Source organism: Siphateles boraxobius, unplaced genomic scaffold, assembly GCF_051911475.1.
Source record: "Siphateles boraxobius isolate OS27281-9 unplaced genomic scaffold, OSU_SipBor_1 117, whole genome shotgun sequence".
In the NCBI taxonomy this organism is placed as follows: Eukaryota; Metazoa; Chordata; class Actinopteri; order Cypriniformes; family Leuciscidae; genus Siphateles; species Siphateles boraxobius.
Genome location: NW_027508719.1, coordinates 379,140 through 405,001, shown reverse-complemented (window position 1 = coordinate 405,001; position 25,862 = coordinate 379,140). Strand labels below are relative to the sequence as shown.

General features: G+C 45.2%; 1 protein-coding gene across 2 annotated transcripts in view; it reads left to right on the top strand.

The window, feature by feature from the left end:
- The first annotated feature begins 985 nt into the window (after positions 1 to 985).
- LOC143710664 (E3 ubiquitin-protein ligase TRIM35-like) overlaps positions 986 to 25,862 on the top strand; it is a 90,559-nt gene continuing 65,682 nt past the window's right edge. Inside the window, exons 1-6 of one of the 2 annotated variants that reach the window (XM_077201678.1) lie at positions 993 to 1,651; positions 12,798 to 12,893; positions 21,349 to 21,579; positions 21,697 to 21,719; positions 21,801 to 21,919; positions 22,298 to 23,152. In XM_077201678.1, the coding sequence (XP_077057793.1) occupies positions 1,256 to 1,651; positions 12,798 to 12,893; positions 21,349 to 21,579; positions 21,697 to 21,719; positions 21,801 to 21,919; positions 22,298 to 22,842 (1,410 nt within the window). In that variant the 5' untranslated portion in view covers positions 993 to 1,255 and the 3' untranslated portion in view covers positions 22,843 to 23,152. Of the gene's footprint in view, positions 1,652 to 12,797; positions 12,894 to 21,348; positions 21,580 to 21,696; positions 21,720 to 21,800; positions 21,920 to 22,297; positions 23,153 to 25,862 lie in introns of those variants that run through there. The other variant, XM_077201689.1, reaches the window with a different exon arrangement.

The window sequence follows — 25,862 nt, the reverse complement described above, 5'->3', positions numbered from 1 at the left end:
CTCCACACGCAATTTACCCCTTCAGACGCCCACTTGGAAATTGGCTCCCCGTTTCATTGGGCCTTTTGACATCACTAAAGTTATCAGTCCGTTTAACCGGTGCTCTTGACATCACATCTGCTGTGAACAGCTGCTTCCCAGGCACATGAATTATTTTCATACTCATTTTAGACTCTTTTGAAGGTGGACAGGGGTCATCATAGACACTCTGATTGGTCTTCGGCCCCATATGCAGCAGAATGTGATGCACTGTGTGTTGTGACACATTCCTCCTAAAGTGACCTTGAGCTATGGAAAGGTGCCATATAAGTAAAACTTCTTCCAATAACATCATTAAAGTTGTGTGTGACTTATGCCACACTAGACCTTCTGTTGGCTCGGACCAGACGGGATAGCCTTCATTGTCCTCGTCCATCGATGAGTCTTGTGTGTCCAACACCTTGTCGCCGGTGTGTGTTCGTCCCTCCTCGGACACTGTTGGTAAATCCTCACCGCTGCTGACCGGGAGCGACACACAAACCTTGAGTTTCAGAGATACTCTGAGCCAGTCACCTTGCCGTAACAAAAGTCGCTCAGATCTTTATTCCTGCCCATTACACTGACAAAGATTTGAGCATGACAGAAAAATAATGTTGAATTTTATGATTGGTGTTTTTGATGTAAACTCCCTTTGCGCTCTTTTTTTGTTCTTTAGATATTTATTCTGTTGTACAGCACAATGGGCAATTTGTTTTTGTCGTGCTATAAATAAAATTTGATTTGATTTCATCATGACAGACCCTGGATAAACTCTCTGACAAATAAAGAGCAATAAATAAAACATGTATAAGCATTTTGAGGTCGTTTATAATTAATAGTTTTGTATTTTAATTGTTCTTTTGTGCTTTACTCAAAGTTTCACAGCATTATTTTTTAACATTTCAATGCCAGGTTCAGTTTGAATACATTTTACCTGAAGAAATCCTGACGTTCCTGTTTGAACTGTTTGTACACCCAAAGATTATTATAAACTCCTCCTTACAACACTAACCAGGAAGAGACTGACTTGTTATTTCTCCTTTCTGTCACACCGACTTTGTCTCAACAAAAGCAATAAAGAATAAGCAATCGATGGAGAAAAACTTTACAGAAGGATTTTTGTGATGTTCATTTCTAAACCGACAGCAGATATTTGATTCTCATTGTGATCCATTTGTGAAAACCGTCGTTCAGAAAGTGAAAGTAAAGTTTAGTTTGCAGGACTCAAACGGTGAAAATGGCTTCAGCAGCAGAAGATGATTATATTTGTCCTGTTTGCTGTGAAATCTTCAAGGTTCCTGTTTTTCTGTCCTGTAGTCACAGTATTTGTAAAGAGTGTCTACAACAGTTCTGGAAAATTAAGGGAACTCAGGAGTGTCCTCTCTGCCGGAGAAGATCCTCAAGAGATGATCCTCCAGTTAATCTCACATTAAAAAACTTGTGTGAGTCGTTCCTGAAGGAGAGAAATGAGAAACGTTCATCAGGATCTGAGGAGATCTGCAGTTTACACAGTGAGAAACTCAAACTCTTCTGTCTGGAGGACAAACAGCCTGTGTGTTTAGTGTGCAGAGACTCAGAGAAACACACCAATCACACATTCAGACCCATCAGTGAAGTGGTTTCATTATATAAGGTAAGACAAATGTTTCTTCTTTCACGTGTAAAGAACAATAATTAATCATAAACATAGATATCCTCACATTCATGTATTACTATTTCAATTGTCATTTTAAACTTCATATGACATTAACTGTGCTGTAAAAGTATTTTCCCATCCTGATTTCTTATATTTTTGTGTCTCATACTAAATAGTGGGGCCTTTTTCATAGATATCATTATTTAGCAAAAACAAAAAAGAGTACAATTGAGCGGACAACTTTAGTTCAGCCTTATTGGAGGGTTTTCAAGCATGAACTGCCCGTTTAAGGTCCTGCCACATCTTCTCAATTGGTTTTATTTATTTATTTATTTTATTAGTTTATTTGTCAGGGACCATGCACAGTTCAAGCCCTGTACCAGAGTTAGCTATGCAGCTAATTTACATCTTTGGTCCCTGGGCAAGGAAAATAAAAGACAATATAGACAAAACATTACTCACATAAAAACCAAAATACAAATATACAATACATGTTATAAAAAAGGTCAATGATCACATAGTTGATTCGCCTTCAGCCAAGTCTTCATGGACATTTTAAAACCGCTGAGACTTGCACAATCTATAATATTATGTGGAATTAAGTTCCACTTTTCTACTACAGTAAATGAAAAAGCTGATTGACCAAATTTAGTCTTCCTAAATTGAGTGTAACAGTCACCTCAAACAGAAGCCCTGGTGACCCTTACATTATCTCTGCAAAATGACACGCAATGCTTGAGTGGAGGTGGTGCAAGATCATAGATCAATTTATACATCAGGCACATGTCAACAAAACTTAGAAAACTGTCAAAGGTTAATAAGTTGTATTTTTTTATGATGGTGCAATGGTGGTAGTTTCTTGTTTTTTTGTCAAGAATTTTTACAGCTTGTTTGTAAAGGGTACATAAGGGTTTTAGCGTAGTCCCACCCGCCTGGGACCAGCTCGTAGAACAGTAAGATAAATGTGAGAAGATCATTGTTTTTAAAAACAGTTTAGCTGAGGCTATCGGCAACTGATGCTTTATATGTCTAAAATTTGCCAAACTAGCTCTGACATAATAGGAGATCTTCTTTTTTTTAAAACTTAAGTTAGAGTCAATAATTAAGCCCAGATACTTGAAATGATCAACAATATGTATCACCTCTCCCAAAATACAGATATCGGGCTGATGTTGTGTAACATTTCTCTTGATAGAGAAATACATGCCCACTGTTTTGCTTACATTAAGAGTAAGACAGTTAAGAGTTAACCAATCTGATACTTTGGTCAAGGCTGCAGTAAGTTTTGCTGCGGCTTGTTCTCTAGTTTTTGCATGGGTATAGATAACTGTATCATCTGCGTACATTGGGATGTGAACTTCTGGGCAGATCGATGGCAAGTCATTAATATATAAACTAAATAAAATTGGTCTTAAAATAGATCCCTGAGGGACTCCAGTAGTGCAATTAGCAAAGGAGGAGCATTTATCATCAATCCTAGTGCACTGCTGTCTAGAATCTAAATAAGACTCCATCCATGTCAGAGCATTGAGAGAGAAGTTAATCTTTGACAGTTTGGATAACAAAACATTACGATTCACTGTATCAAACGCCTTCTTAAAATCAAGAAAACAGCCCCAACAACCCCTCCATTGTCAATGCTGGATTTTATTTGCTCGATAAAATAAGTAGCTGTTTCTGTGGCGTGATGTTTCCTGAATCAAAACTGCATAGGGTGCAGTGGAAAATGGCCTTGATTTAAATAGGCTAGCAGTCACAGACTATTCTTTCCATTACTTTGGAAACAACAGGGAGGATACTAATAGGTCAATAGTTGGTTATATTAGTTGCATCTCCAGCCTTAAAAATAGGGGTTATTACAGCTGATTTCCAGGCATTGGGAAAAAAAAACTTTGTTTAATGGATAGATTTACCAGGTGAACAAAATTGGAGTACAAAGGATGCTTTTATACTTCTTCAGAAATGCACAATCACAAGCAAAAACATCTTTAGCCTTAGAGTTCTAAAGCTTGCCTAAGATTTTAATTATCGAAGATTCTGGAACTTTAGAGATGCTAAACAGTGGAAAATTATCATTTGGTGGTGTAATGACCTTCTCTCTTATACCAAAGCCTTGTGTCAGATCTTGAACTGAATCTATAAAGTAGCTATTAAACATAGAAGAAATTTGATCTTTGTCATTAGTTAAGGTTCCATGTACTTGTAATTCAAACTCTTTATCTCTTTTCTGGTGTTCTTTAAAGCTCTGTTGATGTTTTCCCAAGTTTGCCTACTGTTACCTTTTGAATCATGTATAATATCAATAAAAAACTTTGCTTTTGCCTTTCTCAATTCATTTACAACTTTATTACGTAATTGTTTAAAGGTTCTCCTATGATGGACTAACCCTGACTTAATTGCAGTTTTTAATGCATGATCCCTCTGCTTCATTAAATTCCATACTTGTTCATTAAGCCAGGGCAGATTTTGCTTTTTTCTGGAGTGTGTAACACTTTTACCAAACTCATTTCTAACGCTATTAACATTAGTCATTAAGCTCCTGGAAGCAACCTCTAAGTCCTCTGGGGACAAGATCTCACTCCAAGTTAGTTGATTCAACTGGTTTTCAAACTCATTGATAAACCTCTTTGGCATAATGTTTAAGACCTTGTTACTTTCTTGCTGGTATATGAACCTTTGTTTCATTAATTTCCTTGATACCATTGCCAGATTATGATCCGATAACCCCATCAAAAAAATTAATGTTTTAGTTATTCTTTCTGGTTTATTACTAAATATAAGATCAATCTGTGTCTGAGATGATGGGGTGATTCTGGTGGGACCTTGTATCAATTGTGTTAGGTCACATTGACTTGTTATATCTTTAAGTTTTTTCCTTTTTGACTTCTCAGTCCAATTGATATTTAGGTCTCCAATCAAAATCAACTCTTTGTTCATGTCAAATTCTTTCAAAATATTTCTCAAGTGTTCATAAAACATACTATTTGATGACGGGGGTCTATATATACAAATAACAGTGAATGACATGCTGGTAGATAAAATTATTCTTACTGCCATACATTCAATATCCATACCGTTTAGTTAACTTTCATTACAGTTTATACGGTCTTTAACATACATCAGTAGCCCACCTCCTCTGCCAGACTTTCAATCTTTTCTTAAGATATTATACCGTGGTACTAGGTATGCTGGGTATGCTGTATCCGGTGATGAAACTGTCAGCCATGATTCCAACAAACAAAGGAAATCCAGATTTGAGTCCATAAGTAGCTTTTCGAGTTGATCAGTCTTTGAACAACACTTCTAATGTTTAAATGTCCCCCGAGTAACTGTCACCGGGTGACGAAGGCGGAACCAAAAAAATCAGCGCGTGATTCCCTTGGGGAGCACTTCCGGGGTAACACCAGGCCGGTTCCGGTTCGCTGTCATGGCTGACTCGAAAGGAAAACGGGGAAATTCGTAGCAGCTGTATCAAATCGGAAGTGAGCGAGCGAGTGAGTGAGTGAGAATACCAGAGCTGGCTGGGACGAAGATTGTCATTGTGAGTGTGAAGACCGTCATTTGGAGAGAAGTTAACTACCTGATTCCTAATTGTTTTAGAAGCACCTCGTCTGTGTTCATGGAGGCATTGTGATATATTGAAGGGCTCGTGCTGGTTTGCTGTTTCTCTCTTTCGTGTGGTTGAAGTTGGTGATTGGAAGGCACGTTCATTTTCTCGTAAAAAGCTCCATGCAGTCATAATGATGTTACACCCCCCTCCTGTCTGAATACGAGCTGCTGGTGGAATGATCCAGGCCAAATGGAGTGAAGGCTTAAATCCACTGTGAGGTATTTCTAGAGTTGCAGTGCTTACGAATTGAAGTGTTCACGTGTGGGATTGTGGAGGGATTGATGTATGCACAATTGTGAGGAAGATTGAAATATCCCGTCACTCTAAAATCTTCCCTGAGATCATCCAGCCCCTTGGGGTGTGGGGAGGTTCTACAATTTGACTGTGTGTAGATGTGTGCAGGTGCCCATTGCTGTAGCGAAGAAACAGAGAGAACCAGTCACTCACGCCGCCTTGAGTTCACCGACCTTGAAGACTGCCACCTCTTGAGATTCCTGGTGGTTCCAAAGACCCTGCACGTCAGGTATTTCGAGCTCTATTGCTGTATTGAAGAAACCGAGAGAACCAGTCACTCACGCCGCCTTGAGTTCACCGACCTTGAAGACCGCCACCTCCTGAGCCTCCTATTAGTCCCAAAGACCCTGTACCTCAGGTATTTTGAGCTCTACTACTGTATTGAAGAAACAGAGAGAACCAGTCATTCACGTCGCCTTGAGTTCACCAACCTCGAAGACCGCCAACTCCTGAACTTCCTGGTAGTTCCAAAGACCCCGCACCTCAGGTATCTTGAACTCCACTGCTGCCCCGGGAGAAAAAGAGAAACCTGGACACGCATGTTGCTCTAAGTTACTCACCTGAAGATCCTCGTAGTTCGGTCATCCCGAACCCTACCGCTGTCTCGAAGAAGCAGAGCAAGCCAGCTCCTCCTACTGTTCCGGGTTACTCACCTGAAGATCCCTATAGTCCGAGCATCCTGAGCTACACCGCTGTCCTGAGGAAATAGAGGTAGCCAGTCATTCACACTGCTCTGAGTTACTTACATGAAGACCCTTGCAGTCTGATCATTCTGAAACCCATCGCTGTCCTGAAGAAGCAGAGCAAGCCAGCTCCTCTTTCTGTTCCGGGTTACTCGTTGGAAGATCCTTGGGTGTTGAGCATCCTGAGTTCCCTGGTCGCTAGGAAGAATAGAAGGAGTTCAGTTCCCCAAGTTGATACTATTTTAAGTATGTTTTAATATCTAATAAAGACAACTCATTTAACTTATCTCATTTCCGACCTCGTGGTGTTGCCTTGGTGTAGCTCCTCAGAGTGGTAGTTGGTACGGGTGGTGGGCTACTGGGCTCTGTCCCCACTCCGGCCTGTGACATAACCCTTTAGGTTTTGCGTGCGAGTCCCATAAAACTTTTGCATGATTTGTTGTTTGAAACAGCAGAAGTTTACGTTGTTTATGAATGGGTAATTTATCACACACTTTTGGGATAGTTGGAAGCGCTGGAAGCGCATTTACCGGAACCGACTGAATAGAGTGCGGTGGATGACTTCATTGGGACATCTCAGTCATGGGGTGATACAGTTTAAAATCAACAGTGGGCCTACCTTGTCCAGTAGATGCAGTTGTGAGTTGTAAGCCACCATTACAGCAGGAGTTAGGACCAGGGTTCTGATGGATATCGCCTGCAAGTAGGAGAGTGATAGCAAAATAGCCGACTGATCTCCTCAGTCGCAGAGATGTTTTTTCTCTCTCCGTGGATCGAAGCTGTTTTGTCAGAGAAGTCCCTTTACCATCTTTCAGTATCATGGAGTGGGTCACATACTGGCTGTGTGGATCGAAGGTAATAACATGCTGTTTACTTTGTCTTTTTGCTGTAGGTTTGTTGTCCAACAGCAGCGCAGGGATAAAATCCGAAGGGCAAAAATATAGCTTACGACTATGGCTTTCTCAATCGAAGTATTGATCATTTCCCCTTGTTTGGCGTTGATTTTACAACAAAAACCAGGTTTATCATCTGTCTGCTTGAGGATGGTGCAGATAGCAGATAGCGCCGCCATCTTCGAATCTCATATTCGAATCTTAAATCTCCTATATATCTCCTATAAATAAACAAAGGGCGTTGAACAAAAATTCTGCCAAAAGTCAGATCTTGATCACAGATGCTTTCCACATGAACATTACTGAAAGACAGCTAATCCATGACTGACCTATGTAAACAGTCTGGAATAAACACAAGGATTAATGCTAATCCACAATAGATAACACTGTCTCACTGTGACACTGCTTCACAACCACTGTCAAGGTTTCAGGTCAGGCCTTTGACAAGTTCACTCCAAAATTGTAATTGTGCTTTTCTGAGCCGTTCAGAGGTGGATTTACTCACTATTCTTTGAATCATTGTTTTGTTGCTTGAGCTTCAGTTTGCAGACTAAAGATAGGATATTGTCCTTTAGCATTTTCTGGTAGAAAATAAGACAAATTCAGTTCCTATGATGTTGTTCTTGGCCCTTTGGTGGCTTTGAGACACTTCTGGGAAGGTTTGCTATTGTAACAAGTTCCATATCAGGGAACTCAAGCTGCATGACAACGCTTTGGGAACGCCCCTGCGTGAGTGCGTCATGAAGCACGTATGAAATCAGTCCAATGGCGAGACGGAACGTCATAGGCGGGTGACGTCATCGACCAGGAAACTATATAAGCACCCCAAAACACAAGCGCGTCAGCTTCTGAATCTTCAGCAACTGTCTGTGTGAGAAATCATATCAGTCTGTCTCTCAAGTGTTTTTGTCTGTCCCTATAAGTTGCTAGGCAGGAGTTTTTCACATTTAAAAAAAACTATATAAAAAGACGATATACACACACATATATATATATATATATATATATATATATAATGGCGAGCGAACAGCAGTTCATCCCTGCCCACGCTACATCACAGGTGGGGACACTCACGATCTGTGTGTTGTTTGTATGGGAGTGCAGCATGCCCAGTCAGCTCTCGAGGGAGCTGTTTGTTTGCATTGCGAGCACTTTGTCCATGAAAACGCTCCGCTCCCGCCGAGCCCTCTTCGAGAAGAGTGGTTCGGTGCGCTCTCCCCGCGGTCGGGTCCCGCTGCTGCCGAGGCACAGCGGAGGCTTCAATCGTGGGGCTCGTGGTTGGATCTATCAGCGGGGATGGAGACGGGCTATGCCCTATCTCTGCCCTTACCTGGTAGATCCAGCGCCTCAGATCCGGGTTTGGAAGCACACGCTGCGGTTTCTTCCGCCTGGGCTGTGGCACCATCACTTCAGCTATCCAGTTCTGAGGAACTGGACGTTGAAAGTGTGGATACTGCAGAGACTGGGGACTCGTCACTTCAGTATCCTGCTAGTGAGGAGCTTATAGAGGTGTTGACTCGTGCAGTTGAAAAATTAAGCATTGAGTGGCCAGCTTATAGACAGGAGTCTAGATCTAAGAACAAGCTGGATGAGAGATTTTTTCCATCTCGCGCTGCACCTCTACGCCGGTGTCTGCCATTCTTTCCTGATCTCCACACCGAGGTTTCGAGATCGTGGAAAAGACCGGTTTCATCCAGAATATTCACACAACAAACATCGTTATATTCTAATATTTCTGAGGCGAAATCTTATGGCTATGGGGCAATGCCTAAGGCTGAGGAAGTGTTGGCGAGCCACCTTTCTCCTGACACGGTATCGTCCTTCAAGACACCGGCGTTGCCCACCAGACCACTAAGAAACACTTCGGCTCTGGTGGGTAAAGCTTACTCGGCGGCTGGACAGGCAGCATCCTGTTTACACACTATGTCGATTCTTCAAGCCTATCAAGCTGATCTGTTGAAAGATATTAGTGAGGGGCAGGAATTGAGTGCTGATGTATTGAGAGAGTTACGTCAGGCAGCTGATCTCTCTCTCCGTGCCACCAAGGAGACGGCCAGATCAGTAGGCCGATCTATGGCAGCCCTGGTGGCAACGGAGAGGCCCATATGGCTAAATCTTTCCAACATGAAGGAGAAAGAGAAATCCTTCCTTCTGGACGCCCTGCTGTCGACTGCTGGCCTCTTCGGTGACTCGGTAAATACGGTCATCGAGAGGTTTCAAGAAAAGAAGAAGCAGGCGGCGGCGCTCAAGAAGTTCCTCCCCCTCAGGGTGCATGTCCCCGGGGCTGCTGGGCGGGAGCAGCCCCGGCCATCGAGTAGCTCCTCGCAAAGGGCGCAACAGAAAAGGAGCGTCGCGTCTCGTGCTCCTCCCCAGCAAGACTGGGCCGAGGCGCGGTGCTCTCAGTCGAGGCCTTCCAGGGGCAAAACTGATTTGAGGACGGTTATTGTCGCCAGGATGGCTTCGTCGAAGAAGCCCTGACGCCACAAATGTCAGGGTACTGAGGGTGGTCCCCACCAAGAGAGAAAGGTGTTCGCCGCAGTACACGGCGCCCGTTCTCTCTCGGTACCCTCAGGGGCCCGTTCTGCCAACCCCGCCTACGTGCCTGGGCGTAGACGGTCCCAGCGAGCGCTTTCCCGAGGGACGCTCGCTCGCTCCGAGGAGCGGTGTGGTGCGGTTAGACCAGTTGTTCCCTGCCGGTGCGCCGTTACAGGGCACTGCGTCTGCCACTCAAAATATTCCAGAGGCCAGTCTCGAGAGACTGGTACCCTTAGTAGAATTTTTGGCAGAGTGGAAAAGCCTTCCAAATGTATCTCATTGGGTCCTGCAGACTATCGAGCACGGGTACGCGATTCAGTTCAGATCATGCCCGCCACGCTTCAGAGGGGATCTTCCCACAGTGGTGGACCCCAAGCAGGCTCTGGTTATGGAACAGGAGGTGAAAACTCTGCTGCTGAAGGGGGCTATAGAATGAGTTCTTCTTCCCAGCAGAGAGTTGGGTTATTACAGCCGATATTTCATCGTTCCGAAAAAGGATGGGGGGTTGCGTCCAATTTTAGATCTATTAAATCGCTCAGTAGGGAAGCTCAAGTTCAAGATGCTGACTCTCAAGCAGATCGTGTCACAGATCAGGTCCGAGGACTGGTTTGTCACGATAGATCTAAAGGACGCATACTTCCACATTTCCATCCTTCCACAACACAGGAAGTTCCTGAGGTTCGCTTTCGGGGGCGAAGCGTACCAGTATCGGGTTCTTCCGTTCGGCCTAGTACTGTCTCCCCGAACTTTCACGAAATGTATAGATGCAGCTTTGGCTCCGCTGCGACTCCAGGGCATCCGCATTTTAAACTATATCGACGATTGGTTGATTCTGGCTCAATCGGAACATCAGGCGATTCAGCATTGAGATGTCGTTCCCGCCCATATCAAAAAGTTGTGGTTGAGGCTCAACGCCAAGAAGAGTGTGCTTTCTCAAGTACAGAGGACCACTTTTCTGGGCGTGGTTTGGGATTCGACGACGATGCAGGCACATCTGTCTCCTGCTCGTATAGCTTCGATTCTCTTAGCCGTCAAACAGGCAAAGCTAGGCCAGTCACTCACTGTAAAAGAATATCAGAGGGTTCTGGGTCTGATGGCAGCAGCGTCCAACGTTATACCTTGCGGCCTGCTGTACATGAGACCACTGCAGTGGTGGCTGAGGACCAAGGGGTTCTCCCCGAGGCGAAACCCGCTCCGCAAGCTCAGGGTCACGCGACGGTGTCTCCGTGCTCTGGCTATGTGGAAAGAACCTTGGTTCCTGTCCCTAGGTCCTGTGTTGGGGGATCCGCGTCGTCGTGTAACACTAACGACGGACGCCTCTCTCACAGGCTGGGGGGCGATCATGAGTGGTCGCTCGGCCCAGGGTCTGTGGCAGGACCATCATCTTCATTAGCACATAAATTGTCTAGAAATGATGGCGGTGTTTCAAGCTCTGAAACACTTCCTCCCAGACCTGAGAGGTCACCCTGTTCTTGTCCGGTCAGACAACACATCGGTGGTCTCTTATATAAACCATCAGGGGGGTTTGCGTTCGCGCCCATTATACAAGCTGGCTCGCCAGATCCTTCTATGGTCCCAGGGGAAGCTTCTTTCACCTCGGGCGATTTATATCCCAGGGGATATTTGAATCAGGGGGCAGACATCCTGTCGAGGCAGGGGCTGAGGCCCGGGGAGTGGAGACTCCACCCCGAGGTGGTGGAGCTCCTATGGAAACATTTCGGCCGTGCCGAGGTAGACCTATTTGCATCCAGGGAAACATCACACTGCCAACTGTGGTTTTCCCTAAGTCCTCCAGCCCCTCTGGGGTAGGGCGCGATGGTACAGGAGTGGCCGAGGTCACGCCTGTACGCATTTCCCCCGATTGCTCTGCTCCGAGGAGTTCTGGAGAGGGTTCTCCAGGACGGGGTAAGTCTACTGTTGGTGGCCCCGTACTGGCCGGCCCGAATTTGGTTTGCGGACCTAATTTCTCTCCTCGACGGCTCTCCTCTGGAGATTCCGATGAGGAGGGACCTTCTCTCTCAGGCGAGCGGGTCGATACTTCACCCCCGCCCAGATCTATGGAGATTGTGAGCTTGGCCTCTGAGGGGGCCCAGCTCATAGAATCTGGTCTCTCGACTGAGGTCGTGGAGACCATCCTCCACTCCAGAGCTCCGGCCACTAGGAAATTATATGCCTTGAGGTGGAAAATGTTCACCTCTTGGTGTGGAGAACACCAGCTGGACCCAGTTAACTGCCCGGTGGGTGCAGTGCTGGAATTCCTTCAGGAGCGTTTCTCCACAGGGTTACCCCACTCCACACTGAAGGTGTATGTGGCGGCCTTATCTGCTTACCACGTCCCTTTGAGTGGTGCTTCTCTCGGGAGGAGACGCTGCGTGTCTATGCCATACTCCCAGCATGTCCGTGAGCACTTGCTTCAGTCTTATCAGAAGCTGACGCGCTTGTGTTTTAGGGTGCTTATATAGTTTCCTGGTCGATGACGTCACCCGCCTATGATGTTCCGTCTCGCCATTGGACTGATTTCATACGTGCTTCATGACGCACTCACGCAGGGGCGTTCCCAAAGCGTTGTCACGCAGCGTCTCGTTCCCTTCAGGAAACTAGGGTTACATACGTAACCAGAGACGTTTTTTACAGTTGGATATAACGGCACTCGCTGTGGTTCTTCGAGTCCAAGAGCCTTTGAAAAAGCTTTGTAATCCATCACAGACGAATGCATTCCAATCACCGTCTTCATCATTATTCCTGGAGTTTCTTTCACCTTTGTCAATAGTGTGTTACTGTTTAAGACCTTTTAACCAACTTCATGCTGTTGAAAAAGTCCTATTTAAGTGTTTATTTGATTGAACAGGGCTGCAGTGATCAGGACTGGTTGAGTTTAGTCCAGCTGAACAACATTTTTTTGCTTCCGTAAATAACATTGTCATTTACAAACTTTACTTTGTTTTCACTCAGGTTGCCCTTTGTTTTATGCTAAGTTTTCATTTCGGAATCAATTTAGTATGAGATTTACACAAAAACAGAAGAATTTACGGTGGGGGTAAATACTTTTCCACAGAATTGTATGATCATACTGTATTTTCTTCTCTTCACTGTAATCTGGTGTTTAATGTATTTTTGTTCAATTATAGGAGGAGCTCAATACAGCACTGAAGTCCTTACAGCAGAAACTTCAACACAATGAAAAAAAGAAAGGAGAGTTTGAGGAAACAGCTCAACACATCAATGTGAGGAAACAATGAAGAGTAATTTTCATTACAGCTGTAGGATCACTTTATACCGTTATCAGAGGTGTAGTGGTAAAAAAAGAGGTGGGTAAACTATAAATTCTGGTGGACCACGACGTGGTCACCTGGTAAGGTGGGCCACTGCCTACCGGTGTATGTGTATCCTGATGACATCGCTTAAGGGTATCATTTGATGGTACTACCATTTATTTCAATCATTTAAAACAATGTAAAACAGTCATCTCTCGGGGAAGAGAACACCAAAGAAAAGAAAAAAACAAAAACAAAAAAAACACAAAAGAATTAATTTAGAAATGCTGAGGCTTACCAATGGAGGAGAAAGGAGTCAAAGGCAGTTAGGAATCCCAGGGAAAGTCCCCCAGTAAACACACAACCACACCACAGTGAACACAAAGGAAAACGAGAAAGTCAACAGCACACTGGAAGGGGACACTACCACCCAGACACCAACACCACCATCGGCTCTCAGTCACTGTTACAAAAAAAGAACGAAACAAGCGCACACACACTCCATTAATAAAGATTCACCAAAAAGAATAGAAAATCAATATCTTTAATTGAAAAGAACTAACAAACTTATCACAGAATATTAACAATAACTGCCAGAACCAGCAATGGTTCTAAAGAACCAGTAGAAAAACAACAACAAAATAAAGAAAATAAATATATATAAATTCAATATCAGATAAATCAAACAAGGAATAAACTTATCACGAGATGCAAACAATAACTGCCGAAACCAGCAATGGTTATAAAAAGGCAGTATAAAGAAAACTATATATATATATATATAATATGTAGTGAAACTCAGCGTGGGTGTAGGAAGAATAAGACAGGGTCGGCGGAATTGGGACTCGCACTTTATTTAGAAAGAAAAGAAAAGAAACAAAAAAAGGGGCGCTCGTGGGCCTTCACCGTAGTGAAACACTACAGCACAATATATGAAACACTCTGCCCGCTGTACCAGCTCACGCTGTATGTCTCCAGCTCTCACAGTTCAGTCAGATGACCACTCTTTCCACTTTAGCAAAACTCAGTCCGTTTGATCTGCAACTCTTTCCACTTGAATAAACTCAGTCCGATGCCAGCGTGTGCTGCGGGTCGCGTGCGAGTCCCAAGCCTCTCTCTCCCCGCTCACTCATTCCTAGCAGCTTATATGCGGTCTCCACGCCAATCACTGCAATCAGACACAGGTGTTCATCATCTGCGCTTGACCTACTTACTCACCGCACAGCTCGCTGACTCGTCTCTCGCTACAGACTTCGCGAGACCACGCCCCCCTCGCCATATACCCCCACCGCCCGACTCAGGCCGGGGAGCCGTCCGGGAGGGTGAGAGGTGATCTCCACCAAGAGCCAGCGCGAGAGATTTTGGTTTTGTGTTCGCTTCTGGCCCGAGATCCTCCTCTCTGCTCACTACCATTGCCAGCATCACTGACTCTGCCTCAACCAACTTTTTGAGGAGGTTGAGGTGATAAATTTGATGTGCTCCACCCCTATCTGTTCAAACTACTTCATAATTGAGATTGTTGACCCGCCGTGTGACCTCAAAAGGTCCTTGCCACTTTGCGAGTAATTTAAAGCTGGAAGTAGGGAGTAATACAAGCACTTTATCTCCCGGTGCAAATTGACGAAGTCTAGCCCCCCTGTTGTACAGCTGACTCTGTCTGTCCTGGGCCTGTAACAAATTCTCCATTGATAGCCGCCCCAAAGTGTGGAGTTTTGTTCTCAGGTCCAAGACATACTGAATTTCGTTTTTACTAGCGGTCGGTCCGTCCTCCCAAGTTTCTCTAAGAACGTCTAACACCCCGCGGGGCTGACGCCCATAGAGAAGCTCGAAGGGGGAAAACCCCGTGGAGGCTTGGGGGACCTCGCGTACAGCGAACAAGAGGGGATCTAGCCACTTAATCCCAATTTTTGGCATCTTCGTGAACGAACTTCCGAATCATGGACTTCAAAGTGCGATTAAACCATTCCACTAAGCCGTCTGTCTGTGGGTGGTAGACGCTAGTGCGAAACGATTTAATGCCCAATGATTCATAAAGTTCATGAATAGTTCGTGAGATAAACGCCGTGCCCTGATCGGTGAGAATCTCCTTGGGGATTCCTACCCGGGAGATTAATGAAAAGAGCGCGCTCGCAACACTTTTGGCAGAAATGTTACGGAGCGGGACTGCTTCAGGGTACCGCGTTGCGTAATCCACCAGGACTAACGCAAAGCGGTGCCCACGTGCTGACCGTTCCAATGGCCCGATGAGGTCCATACCAATTCGTTCGAAGGGGACCTGCATTAGCGGAAGGGGGCACAATAGTGCTTTTGGATTGGCCGGTGGATTCACCAACTGACATTCACGACAAGACGTGCACCACTTGCGCACATTCTCGTGAATGCCCGGCCAGAAGAACCGGGCCATGAGACGGTTTAGTGTCGCCGTTTGACCTAAATGCCCGGCCATGGGATTACAGTGAGCCGCCTGAAAAAGCATTTCCCAGCGGCTTTTAGGAACTAACAACTGCGTTGCATCCTCTTTTGACTGGGTGTCTTGGGTCACCCGATACAACTTATCTTTTATAATAGCAAAATAGGGATAAGAGAGCGGTTGGTCTGGGTGGAGCACCTGGCCGTCGATAGAACGGACCTGATTAAACGCATGTTTTAACGTCTCGTCCTGGGACTGCTCCAGGGGAAAACCATCGCGGTCTGTGAGGATAGTTCTCTCCCGAGTACTCCGTTCCCCTGCAGCAGACGCCAGAGGTCCCGGCTCAGCATCTCCCACCTGAACAACCGCTGTCTTTCCCTTGCTTTTCTTTTCCCAAGGGGCATCCGCACATAAAGACCCCAATAATTTACTAAAAGCAGGCCAATTCGTTCCCAGAATTAGCGGATGCCGGAGGTGCGGGTTAGTAACTGCTACCTCTACGCTATGCTTTTGTCCCCTAAATTGAATTAGCACAGGCATTATAGGATAACTTACCACCACCCCGTGCACACCCCGCACTCTAACCATGATACTCACTGGTATCTGGTACAGGCCAGCTTGATCGGGGGCAGCCTGTGGCGCGTCGGGAACCCGGATCAGTGTCCCCACCTCCATCACCGGACACCGGTCGATAAAGTGTCCCGGGTCCCCGCAGCGCCAACAGGCCGGCCCAGGCCTCCCCGCCGCCCCAGTGGCGGGAAGCGGGTCAAGGGATTGGCGTGGAGAGTGCAGGGCTGCCGGAATCGGAGCGGAGTGGTCGACGGACGCAGCCCCCCTGGGTGGTGCCCTGAATGCGGGGACAGGCTCCGCCGGAGCCCCCGTTTTCCATCTCAGCGCCGGCCAGGGCATCAGCCCCCCACGAGACCTGGGAAGGGGAACAGGTTTGGGGAGAGAAGGGGACGAGAGAGAGAGAGAGGGAGAGAGAGAGACAGATGGAAGGGGCTCGCCGGCCCCTGAGCACGCCACCATGTGATCCTCCGCCAGGTGGATGGCCTGGTCCAGCGACGTCGGGCGGTGGAACTGGACCCACTTGGCAGTCTTCTTGGGCAGTTTGGAGATGAATTGTTCCAGTACCACCTTGTTGATAACGTCCTCGACGTCGCCTCCGTCGGCCATCAGCCATCTGCGGCAGGAGTCCCGGAGCTGTTGCGCCATGACGAAGGGTCGGCCGGACTCTTCCAGGCTCAGGGATCTGAACCGCTGGCGATGTTGTTCAGGGGTCCGACCGACCCGCTGAAGAATGGCGCGCCTCAGGTCTTTATAGACCAGGAGATTCTGGACTGGCAGTTGGTGGGCGGCTATCTGCGACTCTCCCGATAGCAGTGGGATGAGTCGCATGGGCCAGTCCGCTTTGGGCCATCCCCGGGCCTTGGCCGACCTCTCAAAAAGGTCCAGGAATGCCTCCGGATCATCCTGGGGTCCCATCTTATTGAGAGGCAGGGGCGGGGCCGAGGCCGTAGCTGGATCAGGGACGGCCCGAATCTCCCGGTCGAGCCAGCTCCGGAACAGCTTGCGGTCTTCTTGCTGGCCTTGGAGAAGCATCTGAAACCGCTGGTCTTGCTCCTCCTTTACGGCCAGAAGGGCGTGGTGTTGCTCCCTGTGAAGACCTGCAAGCGTTTGGATGAGGTCCGGAAATGGCGTTCCTGGCGGGTTTTGCATGGCGGCGGCAGTCTTCTTCTTCCCGGGTTTCGGCACCAGTGTAGTGAAACTCAGCGTGGGTGTAGGAAGAAGAAGACCGGGTCGGCGGAATTGGGACTCGCACTTTATTTAGAAATAAAAGAAAAGAAACAAAAAAAGGGGCGCTCGTGCGCCTTCACCGTAGTGAAACACTACAGCACAATATATGAAACACTCTGCCCGCTGTACCAGCTCACGCTGTATGTCTCCAGCTCTCACAGTTCAGTCAGATGACCACTCTTTCCACTTTAGCAAAACTCAGTCCGTTTGATCTGCAACTCTTTCTACTTAAATAAACTCAGTCCGATGCCAGCGTGTGCTGCGTGTGCTGCGGGTCGCGTGCAAGTCCCAAGCCTCTCTCTCCCCGCTCACTCATTCCTGGCAGCTTATATGCGGTCTCTACGCCAATCACTGCAATCAGACACAGGTGTTCATCATCTGCACTTGATGAACTTGACCACTTGACCACGCCCCCCTCGCCACAATATATAAATCCAGTAATCAAAAAAAAAGAAATCAAACAAAGTATAATACAATTTTAATCTAAATTGGAATCAAAACAAACAAAAACAAACTTCTTAATCAACTAAATTATAACATAAAGCCCCAACCCCTTGAGCTATATTCAAACATCATAAAAACAATAGCCCACATGAAACAAATGGCACATACTTTTGGCCATACAGCCGTAATTGCCCCGTGGTTATAATGGCAAGACGAGCGTACAGCAATCTGCTCCAGTTGCTGGTACAAGGTTCAATACATACACATAAAGCGAACAGTAGTTCAGGAAAACCAACGGTCCAAGAAAGACAGCCGTGCAGGTAACACAGCGTAGGCAAAACAGCCGTACAGGCAAAACAACATCCGCAACTCGGCCGTGCAGCTAACACAGCGTAGGCAACACAGCCGTACAGGCAAAACAGCAGCTAGCGAATCAATGCTGTGCTGCTGGCAACGATCTCCAGCTAAACCGACCTTGTGCCTGTTATTTACACACACACAAATATTACCATTAACCCCAATTAAAAAATAAAATAAATGAAACCCACGTCATGGCATACATACCGATCAAGCAGCATTCATGCACACCCGAGGGAGACTAATAATGCAGTAAATCCGTTTATTGAATGCGCTGAATGACGAGATGGAAGACTGGGCCTCCAACAGGAGATCTATGAGCGTCCAACACACAGTAGCCATCACAGCAGATAATAACAATAATATTCGCGTAGAGACAACGAAGCCGCTACACAACTATCCGATACTAACTCCAAGGTCGAAAAAGAGCAATTACTACATTGGACACAGGGCCAGGAGGATTGGCAGCATTACCCGCGGCCACTAAAGTTCTTGGAAGGTGGTAAACATTGGAAGCTGACCAGCAGTTGACCGTGCTGTCCAACGTATAACCACTTAATTGACTGCAGGGGCGGCTGTAGGCAAAGAGGCCGAAGGAGGAGATCTTTCTGCTGCCCTGCTAGTAGGAATCACCAACAAGCCTTGTCTAATAGGTACTGGGGGGACTGGTGAGAACGCACCGGAGGGGTGAGTTGAGTAACAGACACTTGAGTGGGAGTCCCCAGAGGGGCCTCATTCCTCCACACCAACAGATCTTCCCCCGTCAACTCGTCCTCAGACTGAGGCTGGGCAGCAAGAGGGGAACAAGGTGAGGCAGCCCCACTTGAAGGAGGCTCCCCTACCACCGCCTTCAACAGTGCACGGTTGACCTGCCTGGCTTTGGTCGGTTTGTCTACTGGTGCAATTGTATACACTGATCCTCCCTCTCTGGGCACTTTAAGGACTCTGTACTGCACGGGACCGTAAAGGTTGCGGATCTTATGACGGCCCCGTGCCGCGAAAACTCGAAGCCACACTAACTGGCCTAATTTAAGAGGCACAACCCTCATCCGTGGCACCTTCGAAGGCCAACTGCAAGCGGGTCTGGTGCTCCTGAATCCACTCATGGATATTTCCACCCACAGGATCCTGAACTCTACCTAAGAGATCAACCGGTAGTCTAGGCTCCTGCCCGAACATTAAAAAGAACGGAGACTCACCAGTGGCCTGATGGGGAGTGGTTTTATAAGAGAAGACGACCTGTGGCAAACAAGAACTCCAGTCCCTCTTCCGAGACACTGGCAAGGTGCGCAACAAATTATGGAGCGTCCTATTAAACCATTCACATTGGCCATTACCAGCCGCGTGGTATGGCGTGGTGCGAGATTTTTCGATGCCATTAAAGACGACACAGCTGTTGGATCAGGGAGCTCTCGAAATTACGACCCTGGTCAGAGTGGATACGGGCAGGGACACCAAACTTAGAGAACCACTCTACCACTAAAGCTTGAGCCACAGTGGGAGCTTGTTGGTCGTAAGTGGGAACATCAAGTGTGTATTTGCTGAAAACATCAGTCATGACGAGTACATTTTCTAACCCACTCTGGTTGGACTTAAACACGGTGTAGTTAATGGCTACAATCTCATTAGGCCGGGAGGCCAGTAAGTGCCCCATAAAACTGGAATTAGATCGAGTGTCCTTGGCCACTTGGCACCTCTCACATGCCTGACACCACTTAGACACGTCTACAGACATACCCGGCCAATAACAGCACTGGCGTAGAAGCTCTAACGTAATTTCTATACCCTGATGCCCATGCTCCTGGTGGACCTTAGTTAGCACCTCTTCCTTTAGGAAAACAGGCACCACCACCTGCAAGACCATCTCCGCGCCATCAGGACGAAACACCCGGCGATACAGGACACCACTCCTCTCTGTCCCACTGTCGGAGCAACGCTAGTGCGGGCCGGGACACCCCTTGACACTCTTCAAAGTTGGGACGTTGCTCACGTCTCCAGAACACCAAGACCTCCTGTAAAACTGGATCAGCCTGCTGGAGGGCACATATATCAGAAGTTGTGTGATGAGGCAAGGCAATGACGGCAGTCTGAATTGCTTCAGCCTGTATTCCCAGGAGAGTCTGCTGCAAAGGCTTGGGCAATAATGTCCCAGGAAGAATAGCTTCTATATCTGCTGGGCCATGGGGATACTGACGAGATAAAGCATCTGCATTCTTATTACTTCTGCTCGAACGATATTTTATCTCAAAATCTAACGATGCCAACTGGGCTGCCCAACGTTGCTCAGTTGCGCCAAGTTTAGCAGATGACAAGTGGCTAAGCGGATTGTTATCGGTAAATACCACACACTTATGGCCCAGCAGATATTCCCGAAATTTCTCCATCATGGCCCACTTAAGAGCCACAAACTTCAGTCTCATAGAGCTGTAGTTCACCATGTTGGCTCTGTAGGCCTCAGACCCCGACTCGCATGGGCCTAACCTTACCGTCCTGCTCTTGTGATAAAACAGCCCCCAGACCACCATGACTTGTGTCCACCTCTAAAATAAAAGAAAGCGAAAAATAATGCACCTCTAATCCAAATAATGCACCTCTTGCTGGAAAAAGGCACATTTGGTGAGCTTTGCCTTTAGGTTCTCCCGTTGAAGCCGGCCAAGCACCACTTCCAACCGCTCCAAATAAGAGATGCGCGGTTGGCGGTTATAGCCGCGGACTCCGCGGATAAACCGCGGATCGGGCGGATGACGTGACGAAAATTTTTTTTTAAATTAAATTCGGGCAGGTGGCGGGCGGCTTCTAGTCTCGCGGCTGTCATCAGCAGCGCCTTGTATCAGCAGATGGCGGGCGGGAAAATTGGTCAAAAACGTTGGTGCGGATGGATGGCGGACGGATGATGAGTTTTGTGATGCGGTTGCGGATGAAATAATAGCCCATCCACGCATCTCTACTCCAAATGTTGCTGAACTGTGGAGGAGAAAACCACAATGTTGTCAAGATAAAGCAATAAAGACTGATTCTGTTGGTCACCAAATAGCCGTTGCATCAATCACTGAAAGGTACTAGGGGCGTTACAGAGCCCAAATGGCATGCAGTTCCATTAGGTTTAACAACCTATGAAACTATTAATGAACAATAATTTAAAATGGCTTAGGAACTATAGGATATTTAGAGGTGGATAAACGCACTTTGAAGGTGGGTAAACGCTATTTCCAAATTTTGGGAGGTGCGCAAACGGCGTTTACGTGCATTTACCCTCCACTACATCCCTGACCATTATGATTTGATATTTAATATAATGAATTCCAGTTGATTATTACTGTAAATAACAAGCAGCTTCTGCTTCTGGATCTGTTATATGTCGGGTATCTGAGATTTGTGTTGATTGAGATGATTGAAGTGAATGTGATTTTATTGCAGTCTCAAGCTGAGCAAACAGAGCGTCATATTAAAGAAGAGTTTGAGAAGCTTCATCAGTTTCTCAGAGACGAAGAAAAAGCTACAATCACTGCACTGAGGGAGGAAGAGGAGCAGAAGAAGCAGAGGATGAAGGAGAAGCTGGAGGAGATGAACACACACATCTCAGCTCTTTCACACACAATCAGAGACATGGAGGAGATGATGAAAGACAATGACGTCTCGTTTCTAAAGGTGACAAATCAATCTGGCTTCATTCTTTGTGCATAAATCAACTTGTATAGAGAGACTCATTGACAGTGAGAGTGTTTGATAAGATATTAAAATGTTTTTAAACTCTATATTTTCCAGAACTATAAAGTCACGATGGAAAGGTAAGTGAGCTGCTCCTATCTCTTCTCTCAGTGGATCTGAACTCAAATTCACTGCAGTTCTGACTCCTGAATGTTCCTCAGAGTCCAGATCTCACAGCCGGATCCACGGATGAGTTCTGGAGCTTTGATTCATGTGTCGCGTTATCTGGGTAACCTGCCGTTCAGAGTCTGGAAGAAGATGCTGGAAACTGTCCAACACAGTGAGTCTCGCTGATTTGACACAGTGCATATATATATATTAAAAATCCCTTGGATTACTAAGTGAATTTGAACTGTATTAAAGTAAATCATCAGATCATACAGCGAACTCATAATGAAAAGTCTATTCCTCAATGTCTATGTTTTTTTTAGGACAATTAGGTAATTAGGATACAATAGTGTTTATTGAATACTGATATTAAACCTGAAGCCTCGATCAATTCTGACAGTAACTGAGAGACCATTGTTATGATAGCATTATTTATTATTTTTTAAATAATATTCTCTATTTTTTTCAACAAAGTCTTTATATGTGTTTTACATTTACATTTCTAATACATCATATTTCATCCTGTAATCTGATGTTATTGTCTTTGCAGCTCCGTTGACTCTGGATCCAAACACAGCAGATCCTCGTCTCACACTCTCTGCTGATCTGACCAGTGTGTCGTACAGTCGTGTAGATAAAACACTTCCTGATAATCCAGAGAGGTTTGATGAGTATCCATGTGTCCTGGGATCTGAGGGCTTTAACTCAGGAACACACTGCTGGGATGTGGAGGTTGGAGACAATACAGACTGGATTCTTGGAATAACCACAGCATCAAACCAAAGGAAGGGAGAGGATTTCTTTGAGTCAAATGTCTGGTGTGTGGAGTACATAGACGGCAAATACGGCTCAGAATCCCCAGAGCAACCCGGCACTGTCTTCACTGTTAAACAGAAGCTTCAGCGTGTGAGAGTTCAGCTGGACTATGACAGAGAAACAGTGTCATTCTCTGATCCTGAAACTAACACACATTTACTCACATTCAGGACATCCTTCACAGAAACTGTCTTTCCATTCTTATATAATCTCTGCAAAACTTCTCCTCTGAGGATCTTACCAGTTAAACTGTTTATTACAGCAGAAAATCACAGTTAAATCTCATTCTGCTTCTAGAATAATACAGTTTTGCAAATTATTCTTCAATAATAACACTGTAATCAAAGGGTCTCATTGATCAGTCACACTTCAATGTACAATTTAGAGCCAATTTTACCCTTGTGTTTCGTTGAGGACATGTTTGTCTCTTTCAGTTTTTTTTTTTAAATCCTTTTTTCCTGTGTTAATGTGCGTATTTGTATTTTTATTTTTATTTCCTTTCCACATTGTACACAAAGTATTTACACTCAGGACCTTAAGGACAAAAATGTCCCCATTGAAACCCATTAAAACTGCCAATTTCTTTTTATCCCAGAGCCATTTAACTATAAATGATGCAGTCTTTGTTAATATACTTTTGTTCTGTTGGCAAGGCTTTAAAGGTGCTATGTGTAAGAATTGAGGTAAAAATATCCAAAAAATGAGCTACATGCATCAAAAGAATGAGAAGAAATAAGGGCGATGATGTCATTAAAAAAATGACAAGTTATAGTTCTGCAGAGATATCAACCTGAATTAGCATGCTAAATTACTAGCCACGGCCCGACAGATGTCATAATAACAGTTTCGGCCATGGGAGGCGGTATACAGGCAACACCAGCCAAACTGCAATACACGAATAAGTCGCACGGCTTGTGGGCGTACTTGAACCTGATGTGTTTGATAGTTAGCTCTACCCACAGATCCGATCCGGTTTTCACCTGTTATCTACCAGAGCCCGTCTCTACCAAGCTGATGATAAAATGTAACATTAGCTAATTATATTATGTTTTTTTTTATTTATTTTTTTTATATATTTTATTGATTTTACACAAACAATAAACAAACAAGCCCAGCTATTACCAACATACAAAACAGGGGAAGAAAAAAAAAAAAAAAGAAAAAAAAATATAATTTTCACACACAAATTGCACATCACATGTTACATCACATAATCTACATTATTGTTTACAACAAAACACATACATAAAAAAAAAAAAAAAAAGGAAATTTCAAAAGAATTTATGACTTATTGGTGAAGACAAAATGTGGTCTCCCATCCTGCAGCAAACCAGCAAGATCACCAGGAAGGTAGTCAAGAAAAGGTTGCCAAACATTATAAAACAGATTGGCATTGCCCCTTAATATGGCACTGATGCGTTCCAGAGGAAAAACCTTAAATACTTCTCTGTACCATTGTGTGACCGAGGGAGGTTTTTCCTCAATCCACTGGAACAAAACACAACGCCTTGCTAGAAGTAAGAGTTTACCCATTAACAACAGTTGCCCTGCAGATAGAGAGAGCTGCTCTAAATGTAGATTCAGAAAGAACAAGACTGGTTCTGATTTAACTGTTTTGGGAAAAATTGAACTTAGCTCCTGAGAAATATTCCTCCAATACCTGAGTATTAAGGGACATTGCCAAATACAATGATAGTAGGTCCCTACTTCCTTCTTACACTTCCTACAGAGGGGAGAGACTTGAGGGTTGATCTTGTTTAGAAAATGAGGAGTGCGCTGCAATCTATGCAATATCCTGTACTGATTCTCTCTAAGTCTATTACACATAAACAGTTTCCTAACAGATTCAAATGCATCTGACCAGATATCAATATCAAGATCAATCTCCAAATCCTTTTCCCATGACTCCCTGCTTTTGTTAGCATTTGCGCAATTAAGAGAGTACAGTTTTCTATAAAAGAGTGAGATAAATTTTCTGTTATTGGAAGCAATTGAATTAAAAGTAAGGAGGAAGCCATCAATTGGACTCTCTATTGGTTGGTCTGTTGAGAGTACAAGATTGGACTGTACAAAATGTCTAACCTGAAGAAAACCAAAAAAGTGGTTGTGTGGTATTTGGTATTTATTTTGAAGTTGTGAAAATGACATAAAATTACTGTTTTCAAATAAATTACCCACGAATCGTAGCCCCTTTGAGTACCAAAAATTGAAAATACTTTTCCCCACACCAGGAGGAAAAGCTTTATTTTGGGTTATAGGTTGTAATGCTAATGAAAAGCCTCTCCGACCAGCATGTTTAGTGATATCACGCCAAGTCTTTAGAGTATTAAGCATGATGGGATTATTTTTAACCTCTGCCATGATATCACCTTTGTTAATTGAAATAAGACTGATGGCGGAAAAAGGGGCACAGCACCAGGCATCCACCAGGGTTCCCTCCTGGTGGAGAAAATGATTGAGCCAGCCTGATATTATGCGTGCATGACAGGCCCAGTTATAATACAATAAATTGGGAAGGGCTTGACCCCCTCTGTTAATGGGTAATTGTAAAGTTTTCATCTTTAATCTAGGTCTCTTTCCGTGCCATATGAAATTTGAGAGAGCTCTTTCTATACCTAAAGATGCCCTCCTAGTGATCCTAAGTGGTAGCATTTGCATAGGATATAATATTCTGGGAAGCACGTTCATCTTTATCAGGCTGATCCTGCCCATCCATGACAGAGGGAGATCGAACCATCTTTCGAGATCACATTTAACTGCTGTCAAAGTTGGCTTAAAATTCAATTTATACAATTCTTCAACTTTAGCTGATACTCTGACGCCCAGGTAAACAAAGCCAGCACTCGACCATCTAAATGGAAAATTAACAAGGGTGGCACGATCTCCAAAGTCACCCAGTGGCAGGGCCTCTGATTTGTGATAGTTAATTTTGTACCCTGAGATTTGACCAAATTGACCTATAATTGCTACCAAAACGGGTATAGAATTCTCTGGTTTGGTGATAAACAGTAATATGTCATCAGCATAAAGCGATATTTTGTGTTCAATGTCTCCTAAAGTTACACCGGACAGTCCATTGTGATTCCTAATAGTCTCAGCAAGTGGTTCGAGAGCAAGTGCAAATAAAAGTGGTGAGAGGGGACAACCCTGACGTGTACCTCTACTCAAGGGAAAAATATCAGACACCGAGCCATTTACCATGACCCGGGCAGCAGGAGACCTGTATAGAAGCTTAACCCACTGAATAAAATCCGAGCCCAGCCCAAATTTATCAAGAACATCAAAAAGGTACTCCCACT